Raw genomic sequence first — 11754 nt, forward strand, 5'->3', positions numbered from 1 at the left:
ATATATAGACACACACACACACACACACACACAATCCAGGAAATGAAAGAAAAAAAAAATCAAAGAGCACTTCTGGAAATGTAAAATTTATTCAAGGAATTACAAAACACAATGCAAAGCCTCAAGAATAGGCTAGATTGAACAGAAGAAAGAATCTCAGGGATTGAAGCTAATACCTTTCAATTAAACAAGTCAGTCACAGAGATAGAGCAGAGAAATAAGAGAAAAGAGCAAAGCCTACAAGAAATGTGGGATTATGTCACAAGGCCTAACCTAAGAATCATAGGCATCCATGAGGGTGAAGAAGAAAATACACAAGGGTTGGATAATCTATTTGAGGGAATAATGAAAGAAAAATTCCCTGGCCTTGCTAGAAATCTAGATATCCAGGTACAGGAAACTCAAAGGACTCCTGGGAGATTCATTGCAAACAGGAAGATACCATAACACGTAGTCATCAGACTGACCAAAACAAACACAAAAGAGGCCCTCCTGTGAGATGTAATGTGAAAGCAGCAGGTAACCTACAAAGGAAAATCCATCAGACTAACTGCAGACTTCTCAACTGAGACCTTACAAGCCAGAAGGAACTGGGGCCCCATTCTCAGCCTTCTCAAGCAGAAAAATGCCCAGCCTAGAATTTTGTATCCTGCAAAACTAAGTTTCTTATATGAAGGAGAAATATAGACCTCAGACAAGCAAACACTGAGAGAATTCATCAAGACAAGACCTGCCCTGCAGGAAGTACTCAGAGTGCATTATACATGAGTTGACACAATAGACACTCACCAGTGTAAAATCATCCAAAAGCTAAAAGTCAAAGGCCAGATAGCACAGTGGCTCAAGAGAGAAAACAAATCAACAAAGTTTAACTCAGCAGGATGAACAGAAATCTGCCCCACTTATCAATTCTTGCAATAAATGTGAATGGCTTGAACTGCCCACTAGAGACACAGGCTGACCAAATGGATCAATATACATGAGCCAAGTATTTGCTGCCTTCAGGAGACACATCTAATCCACAAGGATTCATTCAGATTCAAGGTGAAGGGATGGAAAACAGTATTCCATGCAAATGGAAACCAAAAGAAAGCTGGTATAGCGGTTCTAATTTCAGATAACTTAGTCTTCAAATCAGCAAAAGTAATGAAAGACAAAGATGGTGATTATATAATGGTGAAGGGTACAATTCAACAAGAAGACATAACAGTTCTAAATATTTATGCACCTAATTCAGGTGCACCCAGACTCATAAAGGAAATTCTACTCGATCTCAACAAAATGATAAACAGCAGCACCATAATATCTAGGGACTTCAACACCCATCTGATAGAACAGGACAGATCCTCCAAACAGAAAATAAACGAAGAAACAATGGACTTAAACAGAACTCTAAAACAAATGGGCCTGACTGACATTTACGCAACATTCTACCTAAAAACCACTGAATATATGTTTATCTCATCAGCTCATGGGATGTTCTCTAATGCTGACCATATTCTAGGCCACAAAATATGTCTCAACAAATTAAAAAAAAAATAGAAGTTATACGATGCATCTTCTCAGACCACAGTGGAATATAATTAGAAATCAACTCCAACAGAAACATTCATCTCTACACAAAATCATGGAAACCAAAGAACCTTCTGCTAAATGATTATTGGGTCAAGGAGGAAATTAAGATGGAAATCAAAAGATTCTTTGAACTAGATGATAAAGGGACACAAGTTATCAAAATCTGTGGGACACAGCTAAAGCAGTCCTGAGAGGAAAATTTATAGCCATAAATGCCTACATCCAAAAGTCAGAAAGATCACATATCAACAATCTAATGAATCATCTTAAAGAACTGGAAAAGGATGAGCAAACCTATTGCAAATCCAGCAGAAGAAAAGAAGTAACCAAGATCAGAGCAGAACTAAATGAAATAGATAACAAAAAAACTATGTGGAAGATTAATGAAACAAAAAGTTGGTTCTTTGAAAAAATAAACAAAATTGACACGCCTCTCGCTAGGTTAACCAGAAGCAGAAAAGAAAGGACTCCAATAAGCTCAATCAGAAATGAAAAAAGAGAAATTACAACTGATACCATGGAAATACAAAATATCATCTGTGAATACTATAAAAATCTCTAGGCACATAAATTTCAAAACATGGAGGAAATGGACAAATTCTTAGAAACACACAGCCTCCCTAGGCTCAATCAGGAAGAAATAGAATTCCTGAACAGACCAATATCAAATACCAAAATTCAAGCAACAATAAAAAACCTTTCTTAAAGAAAAAGTCCTGGACCAGATGGTTTCACACCCAAATTTTACCAGACCTACAAAGAACTGGTGCTTATCCTCCAGAAATTATTCCACAACATTGAGAGGAAGGCATACTCCCCAACACGTTTTAGAAAGCCAAAAGCACCCTGATACCAAAACCAGAAAAGGACTCAACAAAAAAAGAAAGCTACAGACCAATATTCCTTATGAATATAAGATGCAAAAATTCTCAATAAAATCCTAGCAAACCAAATTCAGGTGCTTATCAAAAAAGTAATCTATGACGACCAAAGGGGTTTCATCCCAGAGATTCAGGGATGGTTCAACATATGCAAGTCTATAAATGTAATTCACCACATAAATAGAAGTAAAAACAAAGACTGTATGATCCTCTCAATAGATGCAGAAAAGGCATTCAACAAAATTCGGCCCCTTTTATGATAAGAATGCTTCACAAAATAGGTATAGACGGGACTTACCTCAAAATGATAAAAGCCACAGCCAACATACTGAATGCAGAAAAATTGAAAGAATTCCCGCTTAGAACTGGAACCAGACAAGTTTGCCCCCTATCTCCACTTCCATTCCACATAGTGCTGGAAGTCCTAGCCAGAGCAATCAGACAAAAGAAGGAAATCAAAGACATCCAAATGGGGGCAGAAGAGGTCAAACTATTGCTCTTTGTTCATGATATGATCTTATATATAGAAAACCCCAAGACTCTGCCGTGAGACTACTGGAGTTGATAAACAAATTCAGCAAAGTCTCAGGTTACAAAATCAATGTACACAAATCAATGGCATTGATATATGCCAACAACAGTCAAACTGAGAACCAAACCAAAGACTCAATACCCTTCACAATAGCAACAGAGAAAATAAAATATCTAGGAATATATTTAGTTGAGGAGGTGAAAGACCTCTATGGGGAGAACTACAAAGCACTAAGGAAGTAAATAGCCGAGGATAAAAGCAGATGGAAAATCATACCATGCTCACAGATCAGCAGAGTCAACATTGTTAAAATGTCTATACTTCCCAAAGTGATCTACAGATTCAATGCAATCCCTATTAAAATACCAACACTATCTTTCATAAATCTAGAAAAACTAATTCTATGTTTCGTATGGAACCAGGGAAGACCCCGTATAGCAAAAGCAACCTTAAGCAAAAAGAACAAATTGGGAGGCATCAATTTACCAGACTTCAAACTATACTACAAGGCTATAGTAACCAAAATAGCATGGTACTGGCACAAGAACAGAGACATAGACAAATGGAACAGAAGTGAGAACCCAGATATAAAACCATCCTCATATAGCAATCTGATCTTTGACAAAGTAGACAAAAACATACACTGGAGAAAAGAATTGTTATTTGATAAATGGTGCTGGGAAAACTGGATAGCCACATGTCGAAGATTGAAACAGGATCTGTAACTCTCACCTCTCACAAAAATCAACTCATGATGAATAACAGACTGAAACCTAAGGCATGAAACTATAAGCATTCTAGGAGAAAATGTTGGAAAAACTCTTATAGACATCAGCCTAGGGAAAGAATTTATGAAGAAGACCCCAAAGGCAATCACAGCAACAACAAAAATAAATAAATGGGACCTGATCAAATTAAAGAGCTTCTGCATAGCCAAGGAAACTATCACGAGAGCAAATAGACAACCTACAGAATGGGAGAAAATATTCACATGCTACATATCTGACAAAGGGCTAATAACTAGAATCTGTATAGAACTCAGAAAAATCAACAAGAAAAAATCAAACAACTCCATTAAAACGTGGGCAAAAGACATTAACAGAAACTTTTCAAAAGAAGACAGACTAATGGCCAGCAAACATATGAAAAAATTCTCAACATCTCTAATCATCAGGGAAATGTAAATCACAACCACAATGAGATTATCACTTAACTCCAGCGAGAATGGCTTTTATCAAATGTCCCCAAACAGCAAATGTTGGCATGGATGTAGAGAGAGAGGAACACTCATACACTGCTGGTGGGACTGCGAACTAGTACAACCTCTGTGGAAATTAATATAGAGATACCTCAAAGAGCTAAAAGTAGAACAACCATTTGATCCAGCAATGCCATTCCTGGACATCTACCCAAAGGAAAAAAAGACATTCTATATGGAAGACATCTACACTAGAATGTTTATAGCAGCACAGTTCACAATTGCAAAGATGTGGAAACAACCCAAGTGCTCATCAATACATGAGTGGATTAATAAAATGTGGTATATGTATACCATGGAGTACTGCTCAGCCACAATAAACAATGGTGAACTGGCACCTCTTGTATTATCCTGGATGGAGCTGGAACCCATTCTACTAAATGAAGTATCACAAGAATGGAAAAACAAGCACCACATGTACTCACCATCAAATTGGTACTAATTAATCAACACTTATGTGCACATGTGGTAGTAACATTCATTGGGTGTTGGGCAGGTGGAGGGGGAGGAGGGGATGGGTATATTCACACTTAATGGTGTGGTGTACATTATCTGGGGGATGGGCATGCTTGTAGCTCTGACTCAGGCAGGGCAAAGGCAATACGTAACCTAAACATTTGTACCTTGGTAATATTCTGAAATTTAAGAAAAAAAAAAAGAATAAAGAAATAATGGCCAAACACCAAATTTGATGAGAGACACAAATTGACACATACAAGAAGCTCAGTGACTCCAAAGTAGGATAAAGACATCTACAAAGATATCTGCATCAAAACACATTATAATCAAACTGTTGAAGGTGAAACAGAATCTTGAAAACAGATAGTAAAATAATTATCCACCAATGAGCCTCAATAATTTTAACAGCTAATTTATTATCAGAAACTGTGGAGGCAAAAAGGCAGTGGTATGACATATTCAAAGTGCTGAAAGAAAAAAATGAACTGTCACCCAAAAGTTTTATATCCAGCAAAACTATGTATCAAAATCAAGGAGAAATTAAAATATTTCCAGATAAATGAAAACTGAGTGTGTCACTAGTAGACCTGCCTGTATGAAATGCTAAAGGAATTTCTTCATTGAAATGAAAGGACACTTTCTTCAAATACATACAAATGACACCAATAAAGGTAACTACATAAGTAAATATAAAAGTCAGTATTAATGTATTGGTTTGTAACTCCTTTTTTTTACAAAAATTAAAAGACAGCTACATAAAACAAAAATTACGAATCTGTGTTGATGGGCACACAATGTGTAAAAATGTAAAATTTGTGACAATAACAACATAAAAGAGGGACAGTTACATAGGCGTAATGTTTCTGGTACTGTTGAAACCGAGTTGATAGTAATTTGAAAAAGGTTGTTAATTAAGATATTAATTATAAGCAGGGCAACTTAGGAGGTAAACCTCTAAGAAAACTAAAAACATACATAGTAAAAGATGTAAGAAGAGAATCAAAATGGTCTACTAGGAAATATCTAACACAAAAGAAGGCACTAATGGAGGAGCTGGTTAACAAAAAAGGTATAGGCATGCCTTGGAGATATTGCAGGTTTGGCTCCCAACCACTGCAATAAAGTGAATATTACAGTAAAGTGAGTACACAAATCTTTTGATTTCACAGTGCATATAAAAGTTACATTTATACTATACCATAGTGTATTAAGTGTGCAGTAGCATTGTGCCTAAAAACACAATCTGCCTTAATACTTTATGGCTAAAAAGTGCTAATGATCATCTGAGCCTTCAGTGAGTTGAAGGTTCACTGGTGGAAGGTCTTACCTTGCTGTCAATGGCTGATGACTGATCAGGGTGGTGGTGGTTGAAGGTTGGGGTGGCTGGGGCAATTTTTAAAAATAATACAACAATGAAGTTTGCCACATTGATTGACTCTTCCCTTCATCACACGTTTCTCTGTAGCATAGATATGGTTTGATAGCATTTTATCCACAGTAGAACTTCTTTCAAAACTGGAGTCAAGTTTTCCCAGCACCATTTATTGAAAAGAGATTCTTTTCCCCAGTGTATATTTTTGTCTGCTTTGTCAAAGATTAGATTAGCATATGCGAATGGTTTCATCTCTGGATTCTCAGTCCTGTTCCAAAGGTCTATGTCTCTGTTCTTGTGCCAGTACCATGCTGTTTTAGTTACCATAGCCTTGTGAGGCAAAGTCATAAAATGTAACCAAAATGTTTGTACACTCATAATACCCTGAAATAAAAATAAATAAATTTAAAAAATTGGAGTCAATCTTCTCAAACCCTGCTGTTGCTTTTTTGGCTAAGTTGATGTAATAATAATCTAAACTCTTTGTTATCACTTCAACAGTGTTCGCAACAGCTTCACCAGGAGTAGATTCCATCTCAAGAAACCACTTTCTTTGTTCATCCATAAGAAGCAACTCCTCATTCATTAAAGTTTTGTCATGATACTGTAGCAATTCAGTTACATCTTCAGATTCCACTTCTCATTTTAGTTTCCTTGCTATTTCCAGCACATCTGCAATTCCTTCCCCCAATAAAGTCTTGAATGCCTCAAAGTCATCCATGAAAGTTGGAATCAACTTCTTCCCAACTCCTGTTAATGTGGCTATTTTGCCCTCCTTCCATGAATCATGAATGTTCATAATGGCATCTTTTCCACAATGTTTTTTATTTACTTTGCCAAGATCCATTAGAGGAGTCACTATCTGTGGCACCTATAGTCTTAAGAAGTCACTATCTGTGGCAGCTGTGGCCATATTTCTGAAGTATAAGACTAATTAGTTTAAATTATTCCTTGATCCAGAGACTGCAGAATGAATGTTGTGTTAGCAGGCATGAAAACTATATTAATCTTGTACATCTCCATTGAAGCTCTTAGGTAACTGGGTGCGTTGTCAATCAGCAATAATATTTTGAAAGGAATCTTTTCTTTGAAATCTTTTCTCTGAGCAGTCAGTCTGAACAGGGAGCTTCAAATATTCAGTAAACCATGCTATAAACATATATGCTGTCATCCAGGCCTTGTCGTTCCATTTATATAGCACAGGCAGAATAGATTTAGCCTAATTTTTAAGGGCCCTTAGATTTTCAGAAGCATTGGCTTCAACTTAAAGTTACCAGCTGCATTAGCCCCTAACAATGGAGTTATGCTGTCCTTTGAAGCTTTGACTTCTCTGTAGCTATGAAAGTCCTAGAAGGCATCTTCCTCCATTGGAAGGCTGTTTTGTCTACATTGAAAATCTTTTGTTCAGTGTAGTCACCTTCATCAGTGATCTTATGTAGATCTTCTGGATAACTTGCTGCAGCTTTTCCATCAGCACTTGCTGCTTCACTTTGCATTTTTATGTTATGGAGATGGCTTCTTCCCTTAAACCTCATAAACCAAACTCTGCTAGCTTCCAGCTTTTCTTCTGCAACTTCCTTACCTCTCTCAGCTTTTACAGAAGTGAAGAGAGTTAGGGCCTTGATGTGGGTTAGGCTTTGGCTGAAGGGAATTTTGTGGCTGGTTTAATCTTCTATCCAGACCACTAAAATTTTCTCCGTATCAGCAATAAGCCTGTTTTACTTTCTTATCATTTATGCATTCACTGGAGTAGCACTTTCAATTTCTTTCAAGAACTTTTCCTTGACAACTTGGCTAATTATTTGGCACAAGAGGCATAGCTTTTGGCCTGTCTTAGCTTTTGATATGCCTTCTTTGGTACCACTGACAGTTTGTGTGACTTTTAGGAATGCAAATTAATTTCAATTTTTTTTTAAAGTATAATACTAATCAAGCTGACTTCTAGGCAGCTGCTTTTATAGGTTGATGTTGAAATTTCCTACCTGCTTGAAAATGCATTTCCCACTAGAGTGTACAACTCTGACATTATTTCATTTGGGTTAAGTGTTGAACTTTCTTGGTAAAGTGCAAACACGTGATGCAGGTTGGCCGCCACTTTTTCCTATTAACACTATGCGGCCATGAGACTTTGAATGGGAGCAACAACACAGAAATTCTGGAATAGAAGCCTTTGTGGATGGGTAGCACAGGCTTTCATTAGAGCCGTAGGGAGAGGAGAGGTATTCTGGGAATGTGTCTTACCTCCTTTATAAGTTTTCTCTTAGCTAATCCTGGCAGAGTAAAAATTTAAAAGCAAATCTTTTGCCACATTAAGAGTAGATATGATGCATTCCATTCCAAAGCTAAATAGAATCAACCAAGGAAATAATTTGTTTGTGATCATCTGTATAGCTACATAGTCACCTTGACTTGTGGCAAATTCTTATTTATCCTTCAAAATGCACATGCTACAGGAAGGCTTTTCCAACCCCGTTCTCACTCCATCCCAAGTTATTAATAACTCTTTTATGCCATTTCTGCCTCGTATGCATACTTTTTTTGTTGTGCTCTTTCACTGTATTGTATTTATTTATTTGTCTGCCCCACTGGACTCTGATTCCTTGAAGACGTAGACTGTGTCTCATTCTTCTCTGTATTCCCCATGCCTGGATAGTGCCCATCAGTGTCTGGCATATAGTAAGTATATGATAGATGCTTGGTGAACAGGCATATTTAGGCAAGAGTTGGGGAGTGGGAAACAAAGGTAAGAAATTAATTAAGTATTCCTACTTATAGTCTATGGGGTATGTTACAGTCATCTGTACATGATTCTAACACAGTAAGTTTCACATGTGATGCTAGGACAACTAGATATCCATATGCAAAAGAATGAAGTTGGACCCTAACCTCATACCATATACAAAATTTAACTCAAAATGGATCGAAGACCTAAATGTTAAGAGCCAAAACTATAAAACTCTTAGAAGAAAACACTTGGGAAGTTTAGCTGTATAATAACTGCTCTCCTATAGCACTTACCATGATATAGTGTAGTTAGTGGACTTCAGTATACACGTACTGTGGAGTTTGGTTTGGGTTATAAACTCATAATGTAATACGTAAGACAAAAATCATGTGTTCTTGAAATCTCTTAATTCACCAGGATTTAGGCCTTTAAAAACTCAAATGTAATGGATTGAGGGACTACATTTAATTTTAACTTCCTACATAAAGATCTAGTACACTGCTGTGCATTTTTCTAAGTACTTCATTTGTTTCATGGCTGATTTGGATTGAGGAGAGGTTTGGGTCTAATAAAAGGAAAAATCGTTGTTTGTAAAGGTGATTTAACACTGTATTTCCTGTATTAAGGAAGGGGAAGTATCCCTCTCTCTCTCTAAGCATGGGTAAAACAGCTATTGGTCTTGCCTCATTTTGGCAGGGTCTAGTTTGGAAACAAAATCTTGAACCATATGTCCTCTTTGGAGCGTTCTCTCTTTTGGCAGAGTTTGTTCTTAGAATGTATTTTGTTAATAAATTAACTCATTTTCTATTGTAGCTGCCCAAGGGAATTATCTTTCTTGGTGAGTGGCTTAGAAAACACAAAAGAGATTGTCATCCTTTTTCCTTAACTAGTATATGTACTAATTTTGAATATTTATCTTTTATTTATTTTTTAGGAAGCTAAACTCCAAGGTGGAGAGGAGTCAGAGCTGTAGTGACGCAGCTCAGGAAAGAGTGAAGAGCAGACTCAGAGCAGCTCCAGCCAACAAAGCCAAGGTACACCTGAGCCCCAGGCTGCAGGGCTCGCCAGTCCTGCCCCATGGCCGCCTCTGCACGTGGTCACGAAAGAAACTAGTCCAGATGAGAAGCAGCAGGGTGAGCCCAGGCATGTTAGTTATGTTGGCGAATTCTAGAAACAGATGTGAAGGAAGAGGGTTTGAATTAGAAGCCAGATGGGTAGAATTAGGGCCATTAGAGAAACCGTTTTAAAAGCTCTAGATAAGGGTGTTTTTCCTACAGAGTTTCAATTTTATTAATTGTTCCAAGTGTGTAGGAGTTTCTGCTAAATAGTATGCTCTCTAGGTTAGAGATTTTCCCCATTTCTCAGGCTCACATTACCCTTCATCCCATTTCTTGTCCTATCCCTGCACCATCATAAAGGAATTGTGAAGGGAAATATATATGTGTATCTTTTTCATCTCTTTCAGGTCACAGCTATGACTCCAGCCTCCAACCCCATCATTGGTGTCCTCTTTTCCACTCAAAACAACCGCTGCCTCTCGGCCCCTGACTTAACCATTGAAAAGCGTCTACCCTTTAGCTCCCTCTCATCCTTGGCTTCCCTGCATAAACCAGAGCGTTCTATCAGCCCTGAGAGCAATGACAGCATCTCTGAAGAACTAAACCATTTCAAGCCCATTGTCTGCTCACCATGTACGCCTCCCAAGAGACTCCCTGATGGCCGTGTGCTAAGTCCCCTCATCATCAAATCAACACCCCGCAACCTAAACAGAAGCCTACAGAAGCAGACTTCTTATGAGGCCAGTCCACGGATCCTCAAAAAGTGGGAACAGATCTTTCAGGAGCGGCAGATCAAAAAGACCCTTTCGAAAGCCACTCTTACCTCCCTGGCTCCTGAAACAGGGGAAGACTTACTAGGCTCTGAAGTTACCCATGCTAGCAAAGAGAAACCACTTCTGTCTTCAAATACAAGATTGTCTAGTGGGCAAGTACTCTCCGAGTGTACTGGACCCGCTTCCACTGACCTGGATTATTTCCCCTCTGTTAGCCAAACAAGAGCAGAACAGGACAGTGATAGTAAAAGGAACACTGAGATCCCATTGGAAACCTGCTGTTCCTCAGAACTCAAAGGGGGAGCTAGTGGGACTTTGGAGAGGGAACCATTTGAGGGGTCAGGGTCGACCCCAGATGCCAAGTTAGACAAAACCTGTATAAGTAGAGCCATGAAAATCTCAGCAGTTAATTCAGTGCTACCCAAAAACAGTGTTTTGGGTGGAGTCCTCAAAACAAAGAAACAATTAAAGACATTAAATCATTTTGATCTGGCTAATGGTGTTCTAGTAGACAGCCTAAGTGAGGAGCCACTTCCTTCCTTGCGTCGGGGCCGGAAAAGACACTGTAAGACGAAGCACTTGGAACAAAATGGCTCCCTTAAGAAATTGCGACCAACCAGTGGTGACGTGGGTCTGGCCCCAGCAGACCCAGTATTGCGAGAGATGGAGCAGAAATTGCAGCAAGAGGAAGAGGACCGACAGCTGGCTCTGCAGTTGCAGCGCATGTTTGACAACGAGAGGCGGACTGTGAGTCGGCGAAAAGGAAGTGTGGACCAGTATCTCTTACGGTCCAGCAACATGACCGGGGCCAAGTAGCACTTAATGAACAGTGTTACATATTTTTAAGAGGTCTTTGGCCTTGATCATTTATACTGAAGAGCTGAGTGTTCTCACTTTGGTTTTCTTATAATGGCAAAACACTGTCTAATATGGTTCCGAGAGGTTCTAGGGCCTTTGCAGTCAATATCCAAGGGAACTGCGTCTCTGTTTCTGTGTCACCCAGGTCAGAAGCACTCCTCACTCCCTGAGTGACCCGTCCCCCCCCCCCACCCGCCCGAGGGCTTCTGGGCCAAATCTGGCAGCCCCCACTTGGAATGAGATTTGGAATGGCCTCATTTAGG

At 38.7% G+C, this 11754-nt stretch overlaps 1 protein-coding gene across 1 annotated transcript in view; it reads left to right on the forward strand.

The window, feature by feature from the left end:
* The window catches only part of RNF169 (ring finger protein 169), a 79013-nt gene extending 67564 nt beyond the window's left edge, over positions 1-11449 (forward strand). Inside the window, exons 5-6 of the mRNA XM_012645595.1 lie at positions 9737-9836; positions 10268-11449. Of these exons, the coding sequence (XP_012501049.1) occupies positions 9737-9836; positions 10268-11449 (1282 nt within the window). The remainder of the gene's footprint in view (positions 1-9736; positions 9837-10267) is intronic.
* The last annotated feature ends 305 nt before the right edge of the window (positions 11450-11754 follow it).

The sequence above is a fragment of the Propithecus coquereli genome, unplaced genomic scaffold (genome assembly GCF_000956105.1).
Source record: "Propithecus coquereli isolate 6110/MARCELLA unplaced genomic scaffold, Pcoq_1.0 Scaffold235, whole genome shotgun sequence".
In the NCBI taxonomy this organism is placed as follows: Eukaryota; Metazoa; Chordata; class Mammalia; order Primates; family Indriidae; genus Propithecus; species Propithecus coquereli.